The sequence below is a fragment of the Taurulus bubalis genome (genome assembly GCF_910589615.1).
Source record: "Taurulus bubalis genome assembly, chromosome: 4".
Lineage (NCBI taxonomy): Eukaryota > Metazoa > Chordata > Actinopteri > Perciformes > Cottidae > Taurulus > Taurulus bubalis.
In genome coordinates this window covers 4,311,897-4,334,485 of record NC_136592.1, presented here as the reverse complement: position 1 = coordinate 4,334,485, position 22,589 = coordinate 4,311,897, and the positions used below count along the sequence as shown (strand labels likewise).

Genomic DNA, 22,589 nt, shown 5'->3' with positions numbered 1-22,589 from the left:
TGAACCATTTAATCTTTAAACGGAGCAGTAGCTATCTGCCTGCTAAATCAGCCGTGACCTGGTCTTAGACAATTAAATGAGCTATTGTTTGGGCTAAAACACGGAAACACACACACACAGTCGTGCCCTGTGTTTGTCCAGAGGGGCCATCTGAGCTGCCCAGTACACCTGCAGTCACCTTGGTAGAGGGAAAGGAACTGGAACCGACTCAAGTACAATGCTAAGAGACATCATTGGGTGGGCTTAGCGAAGATAAATAAATTAAATGAAATACGTCTGTGAACTGGACTCTACCCTACTTTATTAGATGTAATTAGAAGCACAGAGTAAGGAGTGAGAGAAATGGCAAAATACCCCGAGGAACTCTAAGTCTAAATCTAAATGTATTTTGTTTATCAACTTTTTTGATGAACAGAAGGTCAGGGCTCTCACCCGAAAAGAAGACGACATTTCATCTCTGCAGACGTAAACGATAACCGAGACGAGCCGGGATCAGACTCGCACCTCGCCTACGATATTTACTTAACTTAAACACGACTTGGTCCTCTATAATCAACTTTAAATCAATTCAGTTCACGAGGAAAGACCACGTGGGCGCAAAAAATTAATTGATAGGCAGCCGTGGAATGATAGCTGTAGATGACACACACAAAATGGGAATGACACACACACACACACAATCCATGCACACGTACGCGCTCCCAATACTTTGGCAGAGAGACTGGATGCTGCAACAGACGAACAGCACGATATCTGCTGCGGTTTCCATCAAACTGGCCGACATGAAGCTGCCAGAGTCTAAACATCCAATTTTGCTCCAATTATTCAAGACTAGGAGGAGAGTATTTGTACAGCCTTGATGCTAAACCCACCATAAACTCTGAATATGTATGTGCAAACGTACTGATTCGTGTGGCTGGATAACGGATATGCCGTTAAGCTCCATGTCACAGGGACACGAGGCCAGTCTTTCATATTCTGTAATTTAAACAGTTTCATGTGACCACAAAATTAAATTTAGTCGTGGAAGTTAAGTTTCATGTTGTTTGGTCCAAACACTGCTGCTTTGTTGAGATCACAGAATTATTCATGACACTGTTAATTTATTATTTTTGATAAAGTACTAAGATAAAGTACTAATTTTCTGATCTTGTCCTTATTGACAACCTGACACTTGTCTATTCTCAGGGCCAAAACAGTTAGATTGGAAAGACTGGCACACACACACACACACACACACACACACACACACACACACACACACGCACACACAATATTGGCATGATTCTTTAACAACAAGATTGTGATAATGCACACACCACACAGATGGTGCGCATGGTGGAGCAATGTACCAAACACTAAAGACATCTCGCACAAATGTCCTCACAAATAATTTAATGTGTGCAGAGCTGCTCACCCAGCAGGCAAGTGGTTCATAACTGCTGGCGTTGCCCCCAGCAAGGTCCGAACCGGCCCAGCTGCCACGCTGGGAAAACAAAATCAGACGCACCTAAAGTCATTTCACAGAGGCAGGCTAGGGAAGGGATCCAGATATGTAGCAGCCATCCCTCCATAATAACCACTTATTTATTCAGCGGAATGCTAAATTCCTCAGCCCTGCATTTGCCGCCTGGTTTGCGACGTTCAGAGATGCTAATCTCGTTAAACAGCGGACAGGACATTAATCGCGAGCTATACAAACAAGCCTCCGAGCATCGGGCTGGAGGCTCAGCGGGCTCGTCTCCTATACCACTCTGCTAAACCTCTGCGTGAGCGCTGCTGTGGGGGGGCTTGGGCTTCAAAAGAAAAAACGGACACAAAAACATACAAACAAAACAAAACAAAAAAGAAAATCCCAAGAGAGCGGCAGTCTTGACCCTTTAGAAATATATTTGTTTAGTTAGCAGTCCCACAGAATTGATTTAGGGTACTTTTTAGGGTAGTATTGTGAACTAAAATGTAGTATTTATGTGTCAGGTGGAGTCTACCAATGCTCCTGCTATATGTGTCTTATGTTAAAATGTACAGGAAGAGACCATCTCTTTTTGACCATAATGTCAAAGCTAGACGACTATTAAAAACACATTTGACGTGAGGCAAAAAGGTACATTTCGCCCATCTGAATCCCTTTGGCCGTCTGAACTCTGAAACATCTCTAGCCCCCTGTGCTTTGATGGCAAATGACAAGCAAACACATAAGGATCGTGGCGAGGTCTTACCCTGTAGTAGTCACTGCTGTAGATGTCCCTGGACATGCCGAAGTCTCCAATCTTGACCAGCAGGCCATTGCCCACAAGGCAATTACGGGTTGCCAAATCTCTGTGGACAAAGTGCTGGGAGCCCAGGTACACCATGCCCGAGGCGATCTGGGTGGCGATGTGCAGCATCTGGGAAAGGCCCAGCTCTCCGCTGGACTGCAGTGGCTGTCCGTCGACTAGGATCATGGCGTCTGGGCCGTGGGCTCTGGGTGACAAAAACAAAAAAAGATCCCTTTGATTGAGGATGTAATATTGATGATGGAGTTTAAGTAAGTCTCTATCAGACTGAAAGCTGTTTTTTTAAATTAGTATTATTGCTGAGGAGTTAACCGTTTAACTTTTGTGCCATTTCTTCCTTTTAGCGTTACATAATCTCACTTTAACAACTGGATGAAGGACCGTTTAAAGCCCTCTCAGCACGACAGACCCTTAATAAAGCCTTATACTTGCATTATTGGGGCCTTTTCTATTTATTTTTTTACCTATTGAGAAAATTAGCATAACAAAGACTGTTAAATCATTAACAAATTGACTATAACCTGCAAGCACTCAAGCAGCTTAAATTGCAAAGACAAAGTGTTTTTTATTAATTCCACGGCAGTTTTGGCCACATTTCCATTTCCTGAAGTCCAGGAACTTGCCTGGAGGCTCATGAATGTCTGAGTCGTACATTGACCAGAACGAGTTCACTCTGGGAGGAGAGCTCTTTCCCTGCTTGGCATTTGTGGGTGACGATGAAGAAGTCATTTCCTGTGAGAAGAACCTGCTGTTGTCCTCACCTTCTGTCGCCATGACTAAAGACTGTGTGCCTTGCAGGAAAAGCTCCACCACTTCCTCCCAGGCTGTCTTTCCTTTCTCATCTCTTAATTTTGGTACAATTTACCGTTCCTGGCTTTAAGTGTATGTGTAATAACTCAGCTCCTCTGTAGAGGGATTAGCAGTACTCTTTGTCTCTCTACCTCTATTTCACTTGAGATAAATCTAGTGGTGGCCGAATGACGGCAGGTCGCTCTACTTTTATCTGAAAGGTCGAGCTGGACCCGCACATCAGATACTCAATTCCTTCCTGCCGATTCCCCACACATCTAATTTGTTAAATATGACCAACAGGGCCAATAGAGCAAAAATCAGCCACGTCTTGCACCTTGCATGAAAGAATTTCATCATTCGCGACATTGCCTTTCATTTCAGGACTGATTTCCCAACAGAAAGTCTTCACGCGCTCTCGAATCCGCGCACACACTCACACCCAATCGTAACATCTCATCTTTTCAACTATTGCTCGAACTTCAAAAACAAGAGAGACCACACACACACACACACACACACACGCACACACGGCTGCTGTCAACACACTTCTATCCCAGACTCATGCGCACACTGACATCAACTCCAGTGAAGCTTCCCATTACCAAAGCGCTCGCTGTACAGGCATCGTGTCTCTTTTGTTGAGGCTTATCAGAGGTCACTTCCCTCGGTACAGTCTGACATTACGGAACAAAAGCACTAAAGCACTTATGTTTGATAACCCAGAAGGCTGTGAAGTTGGCTGGATATTGTATCGGTAGCAGGAATTTGACGAAGCAATCTCAGTTTTCTTGTTTTCTTATTGAAGCTTTACAATTACTGGATGTCAATAACTCGGTGGACACTTTCATCTAAAAGTCAAGCCGGTACCCTAAGCGAAAATGCTCTGATGCACAGGTGGCACACACACACACACACACACACACACACACACACACATTGGCACTTTTATTACGCTTTCACCCACTTTAGTTCGTTACCGACTACTCATATGATGCATTTTATAATTTGCTGAGCCAACGCTAGCCTGGTACATTGAGGTGTACCTTCAGTGAGTAACTGACCTGAGGAACTTGTTGAGGTCTCCGTGCTTCATGTATTCGAACACCATGATGAGAGGGTCTCCGTCCACGCACACTCCGTAGAACTTAACGATGTGGTCATGCTGCAGATTGGTCAGCAGCTCTGCCTCCCTCTGGAAGTCCTTTCTTGCCGACAGGTTGGGATCTTTCAGTGTCTGAAAGGGAAGATGCAAACGTCACCGTCACGCATTCAGGAAAGGTTAAGATTGGATCGGATGCTTGGGACAGTCATAATGAGCGGACAGATGAGGGCAACTTCCTGGACATTTTGATTTCACAAATTACAAAGGTACCATTACTTATGGCCTTTGCGCGGTTTAAGACCAAAACCTTAAAGGGGGAATATAATAAACCCTGTTGTTGCTTCAGCCAAGACCTCCGGTCCTTCTCCGAACATAACTGTCAGCCTCAACCTGCGTCTGGCCCCTACATTGTGCTGCATTGTAAGTTATACCCTGTGCTCTTCTTCTTTCTCCTGCTTCCCTCTATCATCCAATTAGCTGACTCTTTGTTTTGAATCATCCATTCAGTGCACCCAATTTGTCCGTCAGTTTGTAACCATGAGGGTGGCTCCAGGGTTGACAATGCCTGTAGTGTGGTCAGTCCACCCGACTGAAATATGTTGACAACTATTGGATGTGATGTACAGCCATTCATGGTCCCCAGTGGATGAATCCTAACCTGATTTGCCAGATGGTTTGTTACACAGACCACATTGGAAACTCTTTGGAAAAGGGCAAGCACTTTAAACAAATAGTTGGCAGGTGATTGAATGAATTATCAGACAATCAAACTCTTGACAGTTGAGAGAAGAGAAAAGCATTCTTTTGCTCGTCTTTCAATGAAGTAATATTCACCAGTTCTGACATAACTGATGCTATTGCAGCATCTACACTACCGTCGTTAGAAGCTGTCATTGTCGTTTAGCGTACATTTGCCTCTCTGAGTCCTCTCTACAAACGCAGGACGCTGATTGGCCGAGATACTTGTGGTACTGAAACAAAACACATTACTTGAAGCCTGACAAGATGAATTTTAGCGTGATCAAGCTGCCATGCAAGGTTAGATGACTACTACTAAGTGCTACTACTACTACCACTACTACTACCACTACTACTACCACTACTGACTAGTTGATCACCTCATTTGTCCTCTAGCACCAGAAGCTTGGCAGTTCTTTCTTTGAGTGAAATGGTTCGATAACTGGTGGATTATTACCATGTCACTTGGCACAGATAAACAAGGTCCCCAGTAAGTTTGGGTAGTTGTATGACTTTTCATCTACTGACAGCAGCGGGTTTAACATTTCTCCTGAACTCTTTCTTTCTACCCAATAATGTGCTCCCTTTTGTTACTGCTGATGTGTTTGTTTGCCCACCACCTTTCCTTTATCACCAACAGCAACAGCACCAGCACCAGCGTGACTCCGTGGGAATAGAAAAGATGACAGGGGGAAAACAGATGCTGTTTGATTATTGGGATTGCCCGATAGTCGATGGTAAACACGCTTTTGAGTTAATGCCAAATTATGTAAAAATGTCTCCACAATGATGAAGAAACCTTTGAAACGGTGAAGTAGTCCTTCCTGGTTGAAAGTATTTTTACACACAGTAGGTGGCTATGTAATATATTCACTTCGGATTATTTTCTTTTCTTGTGTGTGTGGGGGGCTGTACACAAACACGTTTATCTGATTGTTGGACGAATCAAGCAAGGAGTGCCTTGAACTCCTTTGAAGTGCAGTACACACATGACATATCAAATCTTGATGGGATGTCAGTCGGTGCCAGTTTTAGAAAAAAAGGGAGAAAAATATCAAATAACGGCAATAACATGCTTTGTATTGCAGCCTCTATCGGAGGAAGAAAAGACTCTTGACACATCCTCTAGAAGAAGAAAACACAGCAAGTTGCTTCTCTTGATCTGCTTGGCCTGGAGACCTGCTTTCTCAGCACGCTGCCGATGCTATTACAGATGGAAAGACCTTGGAATGGAAAAACATTTACTCGTATGTGCTGCTCTTGCAGTGAAGTGCTGGAGGTGGTTGAAATGTATGGCAGAGTGGGTAAAATGGCCATAAAAATCTATTACCAAATCAAACCGCACTCTTAAGGATATGTTTCTTGTCTGGGCATCCTTCCAAAACAATACCTTCAAGTGCTCTACTACAATAAATTGAGGCAAACCGCCGCAATGAATTTTCCCTTTGTTGACCTTTAAGTGTATTCAGAGAGCCTGTTTCTGCTTCATCACAGACAGGAGCATGTTCAGAGGAAAATGCACATTGCATTGTGTTTTGAAAATTAAGAGTTCATTGTAGAGGATGTTTATTATGAAACAGTTTCTTTGTTAATCCTGTTGTAACCCCATCATCTTCATTTAAACTCTTCCACTGTCAAGGTCAGGCCTGTTTTGGGACTGGATTTTTTGTTTTATTTTAGTTTGTTGAGTCTGCAACTTCAGGGTAACCCTGCTTCACCATCATACAATCGCTGATGTTCACACTGGGAGCTGGCAAGCGCAACTTAATGGTGAGCACAGTGAAAGCATTGCCCACAGAGGGTCAATGCTTCTAAATGCTTTAAGCTCTTTAAAACAAAGCATCTAGTTCTCCGGAGTATTAACTTTGCTTGACAGTAATTGCCCGTCCCTAGGCTGATACTTAGACTGGTTCTAAAGGGGTACAAAGACAGATGGAGGTTGGGGCGCACTGCCCCAGGCGGGAGCCTAAATTCAATCATGTTTTTCATATTAGGACATTTCGGGAAATATGCTTAATCACACTTTTCGCTGGGAGTGAGATGAGACGAGCGACATCATCTTCATAAGTGTTGAGTATGAAGCTCCACTCAGGAGACAGTTAGCTTGGCCTATGGTGTGCACCAGTCTGCAGTCACTTACGTAACACCCAGTGGTTTACTCCTTTGTGAGCAGTAAATTGGGGTTTTACTTGTTCTCATCATTTTTGCATCATCACTGACAGGAGTAGAGCTGCAAGGTTGCTCATAATCAGAAGGATTACTAACCAGTGGCTATCTGAGATATGCACAGTGATGGTGGTTGGCCTGCGGACCAGGGCCGTGACATTCACATAAAACTGAGTTATGATGGCACAGGGGCTCGTGATAGGTCAAAACATCGTTCAGCATGGAAACTGGACTCAACCAAAAACGGTATCTTTTTTTTCTTCTTCAAACTATCAAATGAGACTCACTGCAATTCATGTTGTCCATGAGATGGACCCTACTTTGTTTTTTGAGGGGCACTATATCACTGTTTCAAGGATTAGCTTCACTTTTTCATACAGATATGAGTGCTGATCTTCTCATCTCACTCTCCACAGTGAAAGTGTATTACCCAAAATGTCAAAGAACACACACACACACACACACACACACACGGAGAGACAACATACCTTGACAGCCACCAGCATCTTGTCCTTGGTGGGGCAGAGGTTGTAACACTCAGCCAAGAAGACTTTACCGAATGCTCCTTCGCCCAACTCCCTCTTCAGGATGATGTCTCTCCGCTTTATATGCTGGACTACTGAACCACAGACAGACAGGCAGGGAGAGAGAAGGAGGGAGGGATGAGGGTTAAGGAGTCATAAAAAAGAGGCTTTCTTCAAATGTTAAACATTTGTGGGACAGAAAACCATGCTGTGGTTGAAGAAAAACATGTTTTAGAGGGAGAAAGGAAGCAGAGAGCAGCTGTTTGTGCTGCACTGTGGCTGCAGCTGTACTTTGTAGTGCCCTATTTCACATTCTAGTCAGGAGCTCAAGTTTGTAAAGATACAGTTCGAGGACGTGTGTACAAAATGATGGCAAAGACGTCTTTAATTTTCTCTTTGATGTATTCATACATGCATGAGAAATCAAACCCTTTGAATATTTCAGCATTTCTCCTCATGTCAGCGCGATGCAGCTTCAGCGGAGCAGGTACCGAATATGCGTTCTGGTAAAAGTGTGAACAATGTTTTATCCAACTGTGAAGTTACATCATCGACGAACATTGGGGTTCAAGTGGTTTTAAATCTCCAAAGTGCAAAGGAACTGCAAGGTGACAACGAACCGCAAATCTCTGATCTGGATTCCTTGTTTACTACTGTCGGCACTGAAAACAACACAACGGGACATTTTCTAATGAGAGGAGAATCGTAAAATGTCTTCTTCTGTAGCATCTCGGTTAGGAAAATGAAACAGCTGAGCATGAGCATGGTGAGAAATCTCTCTCTCTCTCTATATATACTCCTTATTCTATTTTCTTTCCCAACAACTCACTCTACAGGATCATTTAAGAGTTGCAGGACAGTCACTTCCAATCATTTTGGATGTTGTGACCTTCAATCTTTTGTGTTGTGTGTCAGTGAGCGAGACGGAGCGAGAGGAAGAAAGTGTGAGAAAATAGTAAAACAGAAAGTCCCACAGGCGTCAGCGGTAAACTGTTACACCCTGATACCTGCCAGGCTCCGAATGAAAGAGTTGGGCAAAGTGGAGGAGTTGTTGGCTCCTGAACAGAGCTGCTCTGAATGAACATGACAGTTTGTAGGTTTACCATTAACATTGCAGCACTTCTATAAAAATGTACACATAGACGTGTTATATTTATAAGCAGTTTCCCAACAAGAGGTATAAATAAAGATGAGAGGCACTTTACTACCACAATATACATACATTATGAATGACATTAAACAAGCATGCTTAATGCTCAGCAACTGGAAACGCATACATAGGTGAAGGTCCAAACCCAATGTATTACATTTTAAATTAAATCATGAATCACAAATTAAATCAAACGTGAACCACCGGAATTAAATTGCATTATAATGGTTACAAGCAATCAGTGTCCAATATTTGTTCACCATAACTACGTATAGAGTACATAAGGAGGAATGCCACCAATTTAAAGAAGCCATTATGTTAATTGTTCATCCCTCCGGACATATTATTCAGTGTCTGCGGATCACTCTGCTCTTCATCTGATCAAAAGCATTATGAGTCTAATATTTCATTCCAGAGGGAAAACAGGTTTACACAATAAATGAATGAATGGGCCTCCACGAGATAATAACATGAATTATGAAAAGATTGAACCAGATTTTAAATTAAATTTAAAATCAAGCTGAATCTTTTGGCCTGATTGTCAGATTTGACAGTGAGATTAATAATTCAAGGCCCTTTCATTGCGATACGAAAGATTGATTTAACGGCCCTGTTATGCAGCTGAGACGCCATGCGTTATGTTCACCATATACCTCCAAGCTTCCTATACATCCTCTCCTTAGCAAAGCCACCAATCCGACGTGTGCTTGGCAGACGGGTAAACTTCCAGCATCTTCATCCGTCCTCCATCTGTGCGTTATTTGAATACGTATTATAGAAAATATGTCACTGAGGACTCATGAGCACACTAAACTACATACTGAAAAAACACCGATGTCCGTGCAGCGAGAGCTCATGAGCTGTTGCATCTGTTGTCCCCGGCAAACATAAAAGTGAGGCATCCTGGATCTTCGAGGCAGGTCAGTGATGCTTCAGCTCCTCTCAACACCTACAGTATTGCTATTTGATCTCTTTCTGCAGAGGAGGCAGTTAACTTTCAGGAAGAAAAAAAATAAAACCCCAAGCAGCGGCGAAGTGTGGCTTCCCTCAATGATTACATTTATTTTTCTGCAGCCGGAAGGCATGTTCATGTGTTTCAGGTGGGAAGAAGTTCTTCGTAAAATAGGTCAGGAGACTCCGTTTGCTGATTGGCTGAGGATATTGTCCGGCTGCAAAACTTAAACTATCCCAAACTTTTTGCAGCAGAATAAAATGGCCATTTCCATATACATTGCATGGTAGCTTGTCACAGGCAGGCTCTTCGCTGGTTTGTTTTCTGCTTATGACTACACAATTTCCAGACACATTTGCAGTTTGCAGTGACAGTAGAGGCGTGATTTATCACTTGAAACAACACATTTACAGGTTTCCGACCTTTTCGACTACACCTTGAATAAAGAAGGTAGCGCCGTAGTAGCACTTAGATGGCACTTACTAATGGCACTTTGTAGTTTAACTTTATTGAAATTGTACTTTCTTGATTCTTGTTGTTCTGAGTTTGTACTCATGGTCGAATTGCACTTATTGTAAGTCGCTTTGGATAAAAGCGTCAGCTAAATGAAATGTAAAAGACAAAATGTGGTGGAAAGTTCCTAAGAAAAAAACAAAACTTCTCATTTTCAAACAGACTGTCAATTGTGTTGACTGAGAAGACTTTCCTACAGGTGTAGCTAGTTAGCTAGCTAGATTGGGCTAACGTTAGCTTCAAGAGTTGGTAAAAAATCTCAGTCTCCTGCTGACTTTGAATGTTTCCAGCTGAGTCGTTCTGAAACAAGAGTCCTGGCAAGACCATCATGGCTAAAATGCTAAAAGGCAAACATGTCCCCTGTACAACGTCGGCGTCCTCGCTAACGCTAAGCTATGATTGGACCACCGCTGTTGGAGGGAAACCAATTTGATGAACACATACTATATCTAAGGTGCGATTACAGATCAGGGACTACAGATGCGAATTAGCTGTAGCTAAAATCTGGTATAGTGCATCAAATGGTGACATTTATGTTTTAACTGTACATGGTCTCTTTTAAATAAAGATATATATATATATATGTATATATATATATATGTATATATATATACATTAGTTACCTTGCTGCAATTCTCCAGTTCATCTATTTCAACCCTTACTACCTGTGGTCCCGCTATGATAGAGATAATAAGTCGCCTCTGAGATGTTTCCTCATTCACAGACACACATTACTAGTTCATCCTGACCGTTCCTCCGGGTTCTTTTCTTTTTCTCCGTGTTCTTTTTCTGCAACTTCTCCAGACTCACCAGACCATCTGGCCGCGAACATGTTGAGAAGGCGATTCATAAGAAATGTCACCTGCTCCTCTGGTGTTCCTGTCAGACGGTATCAGAACCAGCGTGGCTGAAAATCAGTGTTAAATATGAAGACATGTCCCAGTTTTTAAAGTAGATCAGAACACGAGTGTCTGCAGAAGCTGGCAGCCAGTTTGCCGAGTGAGAGTCCCACCAGGGACACTCACACATCACTGCTGTCAAAGCTCCATCCTCCAAAAAGCTGCTCGCAAGAGCTGAAAGAAAACATCCTTAAGTCCATACACATTTTAATTAAAAATGTGTTTTGACTGGATTTCAAAGGCCAAATGTCTCTGACACTTTCACAGCTGATAAAAGAACAGAGATGTTGTCTTTCTTTCTGGTCTTAAGAGTTTCCAGACTTAACATCCACCCCCCCACTGAATCCTATCTCTACTGCTCCACTATTGTACTGTTCCTCGAGAAATATGAACAATCTTTTACTGTAATTATTTTTCCGTGCACTCCTCCAACGTTTATGATCATTCAAGGATAAGCCTTGCCCTTATTATCGCGTGCCTGCCATGCTGCTGATCCAGGTATTGAAGCTTATACTGACGTGGCGCGCCTTTAAGCTCCTGCGGATGAGATGGTTGGTGAAATGCCAAAACTGTGGAACAATGTGAAGGTTCTGTCTTCTTATCAGCAGGTGGCGGCTCAGAAACTTTTTTTTGTTTTTCACCAAACAATGCCAGAGAACAATATCATTATTTTTCTAACTTCTCCTCATAAGTTAGCGTTTGATTGTTATCCCGACTTTCACTTTGTGCGTGTATTCATAGACGGGTTTCTTATCATGCGCAAATTGGTCATTTGCATCTGTTTTAATCATATCTTATCAGCTTGATCACAATATCTCAAATTCTATCTTTGTCATTATGTAAATCAACCAAACTGAAGCACACTCTCAGATGAACTCACTTATTATTTTAGAAATTCACCCGTTTTCTTTCCTGACATGTTTGCCTAGTAATCGCATAAAAGGTAATTTTGCCTTCACTGGATGATCCATAAACTCTTTTTGCACTTTTACTCCAGGAACTCCACCTCCCTCTGCTCTCTTTAAGAGAAGAAGTCGCTGTGATCGGGTGCATGGTGGGTCCGATTTTAGTCGGAAAGCCCAAAAATAGTGTCAAAATGTGTCAAGAATGAAATGTTTTTGTGTAGAATAACTGATGGGATCTGAACCGAGCTTGACAAAGCTACGCAGACTCTTAATCAGGCCACAGAAGACTATAGTGTCACTTTTTAACGCTGCACATTCGCAACCTGGTCACCAGATTGTGAAACTGTTCAGCCCCGTTTAAAGACTTTATTTCTGGAGTAAACCGGCTGATACACGAGACCACACCGACACACTGCCTCCAGCAATATGAGACGACACAGGAAGACATTGTCACGCTGAGAGTCAGAGTAAGACTGATGTTGGCATAAAAAGGAACCCATCCATCAGTACACTGTGATTGGACCGAGAGGTTTACAGACACAGATCCGTGTCGAGGCGGGCCTAAATACGGTGACAGCACCTCACTTTTAAACCTGTGCCACTGTAATTCATGATATTTACACTTTAGCCCATTTTTGCTGAGAAATTTAGCGGGAGGGACTGTAAAAACAGGTGGAAGATTATAGTCACTGAAATGCAGGTTATAATTTAAAACACTGAAGCTAGTTCATCTTCATTACAGAGCTACGTGTCTTTTCTGTCTCTCATGTCTGAAATTGACTTTAAATGATCTAAAGCCTCTCTGCACAGACACTTGAATGAAAGAAAATAATGATTTCTCCTGAGGAAACCACCGCGTCCATTCAGCACCATGCGTAGATGATGATGTAACACTCCATTCACACCAGTTGCCTCCTCTTATCTACCTCCCCAGTTATAAATATCTCATCCATGTTCGTTAAGGTAAACAGCTGCTGACCACCTCGCTCCTCCTCACAGACGGAAAGGAAGCAGCTATTAGGGAACGAGCCTATCGACTGTGGCGAGGACAGGTCACTTTAACCTTCAGTTTCCTCTGCAGGAGGACCTGGGCTGCATCTTGCAGTCTATTTACCCAGAGTGCCACGCTGAAAAGCCCCCCAGATTAAATCTCCATCCCGCAGCTCAGCATCATTCATTTGTCGTGGCTCACCTGAGGCCTCGACGCCGGCAGACGTTCTCCCTGAGGGGCCGAGAGACAACGCTTTTACCCAGCTAGTCAGGTCAGGGGGGAGTGCAGCTGTTTGGAGGGCTTTGTTCTGTACCTGTGTCTGCGCGCGCGTGTTTGTGTGTATGCGTTTGAAGATGTGTTTCTCTGCATCTAGCATCCAGCTTTGTGCATTCGTGTGTGTGTGTTTCCACCTTGCAGGTGTGTGCGTGAGTAGTTTTCTGCCTGACAGCCTCTCCGAGTGTGTGTGTGCGTCTGTGTGTGTGTGTGGTGGGTCGATCGATCGATGCGGGGCTTCTCCTCATTGACATGTCTTTTGCAGGGTGGACGCTTTACCGTTGAAACACAGGGGCTCAACCCAAAAAACGCTGAGGTGATCTCCCCCCCAAAAATGTTTTTCTCATTTCCTGCATCAGCTCTACATTGAGTTCCTTTGAAGTCACAGAATTATAATTCACTCACGCTGTTATTTATTTTTTCTTTCTCAGGCATAAAGAAGAAACCAAGACTCTTTAGGTCAGCTCTCATGAAACATCTCCACTATAACTTTACATGAAGACCTGTTAAATACATTTTTCATGCATCGACGGATTAATAAATAACTACACAATATATTTATAACAACGGATATATATTGTGTCAATTGTTTCAATCTCCTTTCAAAGAAATCAAAGGGGGAATCATTTCACTGCCGGCCTAGACACCTACTACTGGCTAAACTACGATAACTAAAACATGCATCTCTCACACACACACACACACACACACACACACACACACACACACACACACACACACACACACACACACACACACACACACATCGATGCAGGGTGATACTCTCAATGCTCACACGCCAGGTGGATTAGCTGCGTTAGCATGCTAAGCTAAATGAAAGGACTTTACGGCACAAGCTAGTCGGGTGTTTCATAATTACTTGTTAACGAGCTAACTACCTGCATCAATGAAGAAGGTGGCATGTGATTGGCTGAACGATGAGAGAATGACTTGTTTAAAAAGTCACATTATGAAAAAGATTACGAAAAAAATATGTCTATGATGTTATAAAAATGAGCTCCAATGAAACTCGGAATATTCAAACAAGAATAATTGAATAAATAAATGCAATTTAAAAAATGTAGTAGACCTTTATATATATACTTTATAAATATTTTACACAATTAAATCATCTCTTTTATTCATTTCTTAATGTCTTATTTATGTAATTCAACTTGAACACGTCGCGCCTCCATACTACTACACTTATAAAAAGAGATAAAATTGTCCATTGATTTCCTTTTGACAATGGCTTCCCCCTGAGCTCAGCCTCGGTGTTATTGCTGGATTAAAGTTTAAGCATTAAGCACACTTAAGCTTTAAGTACTTCACACTTGCTGCTCATGGGAGGTTTCTTTGAGAGGGTCTACCAACACTGACAGCTCAGTGCAGCTGCTGGTCCTCAAAGATGAAGTATCAAATATGTTTGTAATAAAGCAGAAGAGGGCTACGAAATAAGAATAAATAAAACTGTCGGCTGGAGGCAGCGATGAGAATAGTCAATTATAGCGCTGACCTGTCGACACACATGCGTCTTTGTGTATCTAGAAAAGCGCTATATAAATTGAAATTATTACTATTATTGTTATTACATGCACCAAAGTGCATGTCCCGTTTGTAATGAAGCCACACGTTGGTCTCAGCTTCCAGAGGCAGGAGCTCGGAAATGTGGAGCAACGGTTTGCTGTTTTTAAATTGACTAGCCTGTCTTTTGCATATTGCCGCCACTCTAGCTTTCAAAAGTAATTAAGCGTGTTTGCAGAAGCAAACATTTCTAATGTACTCTGTAATGTATTTCATTTCCATTGCTTTCTGCTTCGTCTCTGCAGTTGTTCCTCCATGGGCTGCAAAAGGCAGATGCGTTCTCCTGGTGGGCTCTTCAGTGAATTTCAATGTGGTTTTTGTCCATCTGGAAGGCATTTTTTTACATCAACAATAATCTTTTCAGAGCTCTTTCTCCCACGACGTTTTCTACTTCCCTCCCTTCAGGGCCGAGCGGAAAAAGAAGCTCATCTTGGACTTCTTGAGCAACAAGCTAAAATTCACGACTGGCTAACCCGTGGGGCTGTTCTGCTTCAAACCATAACTCATGCAATCGTAGCCTTGGAACACGATAGCTGCCTTTCAATCAATCTGCTCTACATTTCCATTCATTTGCCGAGCTTCTCAAGCTGCCAAATTAGTCACTCCTCGACTCTGCTGGAAACATTTTAATCTTCAAAAAGCATCACCTTGAGCGTAATTACGTCTCTGTTACAGCCAACACAGAGGGGGCGGAGCGGGGCGAGTCCGAGCTGCGGCCACGCGTGACATCCCTAATAACATGGGTATAATGAAAGGCTACACGCGACTCTCCAACATCAAAAGCTATTGTCTAATTTTGGCCGGCAGGATGTAACAAATCCGTAATTAAAATAGCAAGCTGAGTGATAAAACAAAGCCACTTGCTGTGAGGCAGCGGATCCGACTTGATAAAGATCTGCCATTAGGCTAAAGAATTGTCCTTTGCCTTTTCTGCCTTCATCTCCCTAATACGGCTATATTTCCCCGGGATTGGTCCTTCTTTTTCAGCCCGGCAGAGGAAAAGAGCTGATGTCTTTGAACGTCCTAATCAGTCACGGCTCGCCTATTTACCGCAACCAAAGTCGAGGCCACCGGTTCACCCAGGAGATGAACCGATTGAATGGCGGCACTTCATGCTTTTTAAATTGGCATCAGAATGACAACTGTGACAACACTTTTCCCGTAATGCTCCACATTTCTACGACCTGGGTGTGCACAGGTTTCCAGGTTCAACTAGAGGGCAACTATGATTGAATAATATATATATATATATATTATTATTTTCTGCAATGTGCCACAGCCTTACAGCCGAGATACTTTGCTAGTCTATTGACTTGAAGCTCAAAAGGCTCATGAATAATCCATCTGGTGGGGCCACTGGAACCACTGGTGTGACTCTGCAGCGAGCCGGTTTCCCATCGCATGAAGCTGTTTTAACGGCAGCCAGCAGCAGCAGACCGTTCCTCCCCGTCATGGTTACTGGAGCTGGTTTCAAAGCACACAGAGCCCAACAAATGGGAACACTATACGCAGTAGACTGGTTGTGGGAGCAGACCAACACATTAGTGAACTCCTGATCTACCCAGGGGAGGAGAAGTGTGAGTGTGTTCGCATTTATGTGCGCTGGCGTGACTACTACGGACAGAAGGGAGATGTGTGTGTGTGTGCGTGTGTGTGCGTGTGTGTGTGTGTGTGTTTGTTTGTGCAAGCTATTCTCCTGGGATAAGAAGCTTTCAAGTAAATTAATGAATACATTATGGATCGGTGGCTAAGCGTCAACAAAGCCGTTGTACTGTATGTGAGTGGAGTGAAGCTGCTGCAGGACGGCCGGGCTGAGCAAGGCCAGCAGCACAATGGGGCCTCCAAAAGGGGACCCGGCGGTGGGGGGGTCTCAAGGGACCCCTGGCTGAAGACACTTATCAAACCGTAGAGGAAGGTGAGATATCGTCCAATCCACTCTACCCACAAGCCACCATGCGCCTACAACCACGCTCATTCACAGATTTATTTCTCCCTGTCATACACACACATAGTGAAGATACACACATGGCCACACGTAGGCTTTTCCTTTCCCCGTCTGTCCGTGTGTGTGTGTGTGTGTGTGTGTGTGTGTGTGTTTGTGTTTGTCCTGAGGGTAGAGAATACATTCGCATTCAGCGAATGATCCGCAGAAGCCATTCGGAGCCATTTTGTTGTTTTTTCCCAGCCGCTGGCGGGAAAGCAGCGGCCATTGTGACCTTGCGATGGATTCGGGGGTTAATTTCCTTTTTATTCCGACGCACGCTCATAGAATTAAATGGAGAGAAATAAATACGCAGCATTCATTCCGAAAGGGAGAACCGTTCTGTCAAAGACGCCGCCGTCTTGCACAGCCGGCCGCCTGACTTTTGATTCCAGGCGCCGCGGCAATCGGGAGAAAGTTTCATTCGCGCCCGCTGTCATTTATTCATTAGCTCGCAATCAGATCTCCTGTGCAAGGCATGAGGCGTTATAAATCAGTCACCGGCTGGCCATTAACAATTCATGCGATTCATAAAACATAAGAGCCGTCATTTATTTATCACCTCTAAATGGGATTTCCTTCCCTCTCATTGGCTCCGGCTCCGGAATCAACTTCTGTTGGCCTGTCCGTCGGCCATTTTGAGAGCGAGCCAAGATCTAAACAACACAGACCCAGGCTAAAATGGTTCATAGAAGCATGATCTCGCTCGCTGACTGACGTTCAGAGAGGAGGAAGCGGAGTGGCGTTTTTTTTCCCCCGGCTAAATCCGTCTGGTGCGCCTGGTATCGCGAGGAAGAGGAAGCAGCAGGCGCCGGGCTGCGGCTGGCTGCTGGCACAGTTGTTTTTCTGCTGATTCTCTTGAGCAGTTGATGTAATTGTGAGTAATTAGGCCTTAAAGTGGTCTTGTCTTTCCCAAACCTGGAACACGAGTCCCGGGGGAGGGTGGAGTGAGGAGGAGGAGGAGAAGGAGGAGGAGGAGGAGGAGGAGGAGGGCTGGTACACCGAAGGCTGCTCTTGTCACACATCCTATATGAGGAGTCTGGAACGGAGCCAGCAGATGCTGACACCATATGATCACACTGACTCTGTTGATGACACTAAATTATACTATTGCCCCCGGGGGCTCTTATCATTGTTAAGATAAAAAGCAAATTACAATGGGGATGCAACAGTTGGAATGAGCTTAATAAAGACGTCGTGATTGATGGCTTCCTGTCTGGCTCTCACTTTACAGCGCATTATATTTCTGTGGGAGTTTTCTTAAGTGCCTTACAGTATTAGTATACTTAGCATCATGCTTGAACAACAGTGGGGTCCATTTTGCAGATTCATAAAATGAAGTAATGTGTGGTAATGGTCACCGAGGGAAACGCCGACGTGACAGAGAAGAAGAAGATGATGAAGAGGGGCTCACGTGTGGTTGGCTTGTTGCAGTTGTGTCCGTGTCTGAAGTACTGAGGATTCTCCACCACCGGAATACGAGTCATCCCTATGACGACCGCATCAGGACCCGCATCCAGAGTGCAGGGGGTGATAATCCCGTGGTTGACGTGATGAAGAGGGCTGGCAGAGTCTTCCTCACCGCTGATCACAGCTACCGGACCTGGAAGGAGAACATGAGAACGATCAGCCATTTTACAATTTAAAGTCCAAATGATATCTGACTTTTTTTTAAAACTTGTTCATTGTCTCATGCAACAATGTACGTGATGACCAACATATACATGGGACCGCCTCAGGTATCAAACATGAAAGTTATACAGTGAGTCGCCCTCCTCCTACAAACATGTGAACATGTGCTTGTGGTTCCTTCACTGTGCAGAATGATGGATGTGAAGAGTTTGATTAGATTTTCTGAGTCTGGAGAGTGGGAGATATCTTGAGGTTGTTTTTTTATATTTTTCATATATTTTTTACACACAAAATATATGCGCATTCACAGGTTCTGGATATTTCAATAAACGGGAAGGAGTTGATGGAATTTCAATCATTTGTAAAAAGGTAATTGAAGTTTGTGGAGAAATAAAACCCAGCAGCCATTATTCAAAGCAGGGTATTGTTATGTCTTTAAACATGTCTGGAGGAGAGCTTTAACTAATAGTCAGCTTCATCAAATGTGACATTTTGGTAACGATTGGGGGCTGGGCGCTTTGTTTTCAGGCAGTGGCCGTTAGAGTGTGACCATGTGAACGGGAAAGCGTGTTTAGTTAAAGCTCAGTGTGCCTGGTTAGAAATGACTTCATATTTGTATTTAAACTCAAGTCTGCAGTCGTTTCCTCCACATAAACCACAACTAAATGAAATTAAAAAAATACAACGGCAAAGTGTAGCTTCTGTTATGTAGACATGTTAGCTGGATGAAAATCAGAATTAATTGACAGATGGCATTAACATCGTCAAGCGGAAGGTCGACTGAAAGTCAAATTTGTTTGTATGAAAATATTAATTGATTTCTTTTCAAGTTGAAACCCCCCAAAAATACTTAGGTATTTAAAAATACCTGCAACTATTTTGATGACTGGTTAATCTCTCTCTGTCTTTTTTTCAAGTAGAGATGCTTCTGGTTCCATCTTGTCAAATGTTATTACTTTTATTTGTCATCCAGTATTGTTGGGATTTGGACTGCATCTCGAATAAAACAAGCATTTCTTTCATTTCTTCCGGCAGGTTGGATTAGATTGTAAGTAATGATTATCGTCATCACTGATATGGATCACTAATGACGATAATCATTAGTCGCGGGCCTAGTTTATGAAGTGATTCATCAATATATCCTTTCACTCAGTCTTTCTTGTTTTAGCATACACAATTAGACACTAAATCTAAATATCTATTTGCATGTAAAACATGGATTCTCAAAGTTGTAATGACTGAGCATCAATTGAGGGAGCCGCAGAGGAAGAAGGCACACACACATTGAAGGTCCTGTATTTGACGCAGCAGCCGAGTAGTGTATTAAATGTAGTCGATTGAAAGTGAAAGTACTAAATCGGACCACGGATGATTAGAAAATAACGCATGCATATCATGGCACGTTCTGGGGAGCACACGGTGTTCCTGGGGGCCGCCGGGCTGCACTTTGAGCATTGGCTCTCTCTCGGCTGGTTGAATTTATGGTGTCATACAACACACTCCTGTCAACCAACCTCAATTCCCTTTCTTTAATCAAAATCCAAAAAGACATGAGTTACTGTCAGCCGGAGTGATCCCGTTTCCCGTTCCTAAAGCAACACTGTGGCTCTGACAACCGCAATCTTCGAGGAAAGAAGCGGCAAGTGGATATAAAGTCAACAGTCACTGATTCATCGGAGCTGTGACAGTCAATCTGCTTACCCACAAAGTTGAGTCTCTCGCTCACCTTGACAACACAGTAAATACTAATCAAGACCCAGTCATATCAAATTATAGACCCTGAGCCGCAGGGGAGGCGGCTTGTGTGATGAAGTGAGACATGTGAGCATAAATTTATTTACAACATTTGCTCTTATGCAGGGTTTTCCCAGCTGAGCACCCACTTTATTGGAGCGATGTGCACAGGTTCTTCTCACGGGGGAACTACGACCCGACCACCGGGGACAAGTGGCCCGCCGCAGCACTAAATCTCTCTACACAGCGCAGATATATAACGTATACTGCTTCAAACATCACTGCGCTTGAAATACAATCATTACGGAGAAAGTCAAAGGGAGGAATCTTGAGGAAAAAAAGTGAAAAGATAGCTAAGAAATGATCCTAGAATTATGCTCTGCTTTTTAATACAATATGAATTGGAATGAAACCCCATCTGGTCAGACTCCAGTGCCAGATCGATGAGGCTTTGGGGAACGCCTGGCCTCCCTCCAAACGGCTGCACTCAAACCCGACCGCCCTCTCACTAGATTCTTCGGGAGATGAAGGTTTTCTCAGATTTGAAGGGAAAATTGTACTTCTTGACTTCAGAACATCCCCCTCCAAAAATTGCATTTATGTTACCTGAGTGATGAAAGGGCCCAACGGCCTCCGAGAAAGTTTTTATCTTGGTGCCTGTGCACAGAATGGAATTGGAACAGGAAGTAGACGTTTCCCCCGAACCGACTATCTGAGAATAAGGTTCCTCTCTATTAAACCAACTTTGATTTATTCAGGAGAACTGGAAAATGAAATGAGCCAACTTTCGGCTCTTTTCATCTCTCACCTCTTTTCACAACAGTAATGTGGTTCATACAGAAGATAAATCCAGCCGTGCTCCACGAATGGCCACTGGGTCTAATCCAGACCTCGACTGAATACTTTTATATGTTCTCTTTGGCTCAAACTTTTCTATTCCTCAAGTTGCAACAGTCGTACGACATCCGACATGTGAAGATACATATGTAATTATCAATTCAATTTATTACACATTCTGACATTTAGTACAGTCCAGTTGTCTCTATTCATAAAAACGTCAATCATCTTCATAATGGAAAACAGGTAACTGCCATTTTGATTGAACATTTTCATATGTTCACATATTCAGATGAAAGGATCGATAGCACTCTTATGTGACTGTGTCAGGATCACATGTTAAGGCTACAAGGGCTTCAAACCATAACTGCCTTTGTTTTTATTGCTCCGGGGGAAACTACTGAACAATGAACTGTATATTGCAAAAGCAGGTTGGTTGTAAAAAAGTTGGAGAGGACACTACTTTGAATGCAGCACAGTGTCTGTATCTCTTAGATTATATGTGCCCTCCTATGTTATTATACATGTTGCTATATTATGGGCGTCATTAATTGTGAAAAATAAAATAAAAATTGCACACATCCCTTTTTTTCACCACATTTCCATCGTCAAACTGTATCTAAGAAATACAAAAATATATTTTCTAGATCTGACCTGCCTGTAGCAGGTAAGTATATGGACCAGCTGCTTCCAGCCTTTATGCTAAGCTAAGCTAATCGGCGGCTGACAGACATGCTCTCGATTCTCTCATTAACTCCCAGCATGAACAGTGAATCGGTGCATGAAGCAAATACCAAACCTGATCAGATACTTATGGTCAGATACTAAATCAGATACTTTAAATAACTAAATACTATGAGTTCCATCAGGCACATGGGGCTGGATCCCATTCGCCTCTCACACACAAGTTGGCAAGAATGCAACTGATCATCAAAGGAAAAAAAATAAAAGACCTGTCATTTAGCATGTAGCAGACACCAGTTTTCTCAGGGATTCCTGGGGAACGTCTTAGATCACAGTGGCGGGCCGTCGTTTTGAAGGTGAGGTAATTCTCATCGCTCACATCCTTCTATGCTTTGCCAGCAGATACGTTTCTCCTGCAAACATCCTTTTGATGAAAGTCATCCATTATTTTCCAGAGAGACGCGGCCCTCCGGTCGGCATCGCCGTGACGCTCTTCCATCCACCGCTGGCGGCGGAGCAGCCAGAGCGTTGTGTTCGTGTATGGAGCGGCTCGCAGGTGCATTAGCTAATTCAGCCAAATCAATTGATCAAGGTTGACATTTGCATCGTCTGTTTCTCTGAGTTTAAAAGTCAATCTAATTTACTCCACACGAGCAGAGACGAGCAGAGAGGCGCCTGCCCCTCCTGGGTTTTTTAAAATGGACTCGTTCATTAAGGCTTTGTCAGAGTGCCGGGCCGGCGGCTCCATCTGTGGGCCGGGCCTCAGTGCTGGATCAAAAGAGCACGCGGACCTTTGAAGTAGCCACCTTTCAGACACACGGGCCCACTTTGATCTCCAGGCCTCGTCACCTTGTGG

At 43.4% G+C, this 22,589-nt stretch overlaps 1 protein-coding gene across 1 annotated transcript in view; it reads right to left on the bottom strand.

The window, feature by feature from the left end:
- Window positions 1–22,589, bottom strand: part of ntrk3b (neurotrophic tyrosine kinase, receptor, type 3b) — a gene marked incomplete at both ends in the record, with an annotated part of 152,045 nt that overhangs the window by 15,513 nt on the left and 113,943 nt on the right. Inside the window, 4 exons of the mRNA XM_079217063.1 lie at window positions 2,220–2,463; window positions 4,130–4,302; window positions 7,563–7,693; window positions 18,261–18,449. Of these exons, the coding sequence (XP_079073189.1) occupies window positions 2,220–2,463; window positions 4,130–4,302; window positions 7,563–7,693; window positions 18,261–18,449 (737 nt within the window). The remainder of the gene's footprint in view (window positions 1–2,219; window positions 2,464–4,129; window positions 4,303–7,562; window positions 7,694–18,260; window positions 18,450–22,589) is intronic.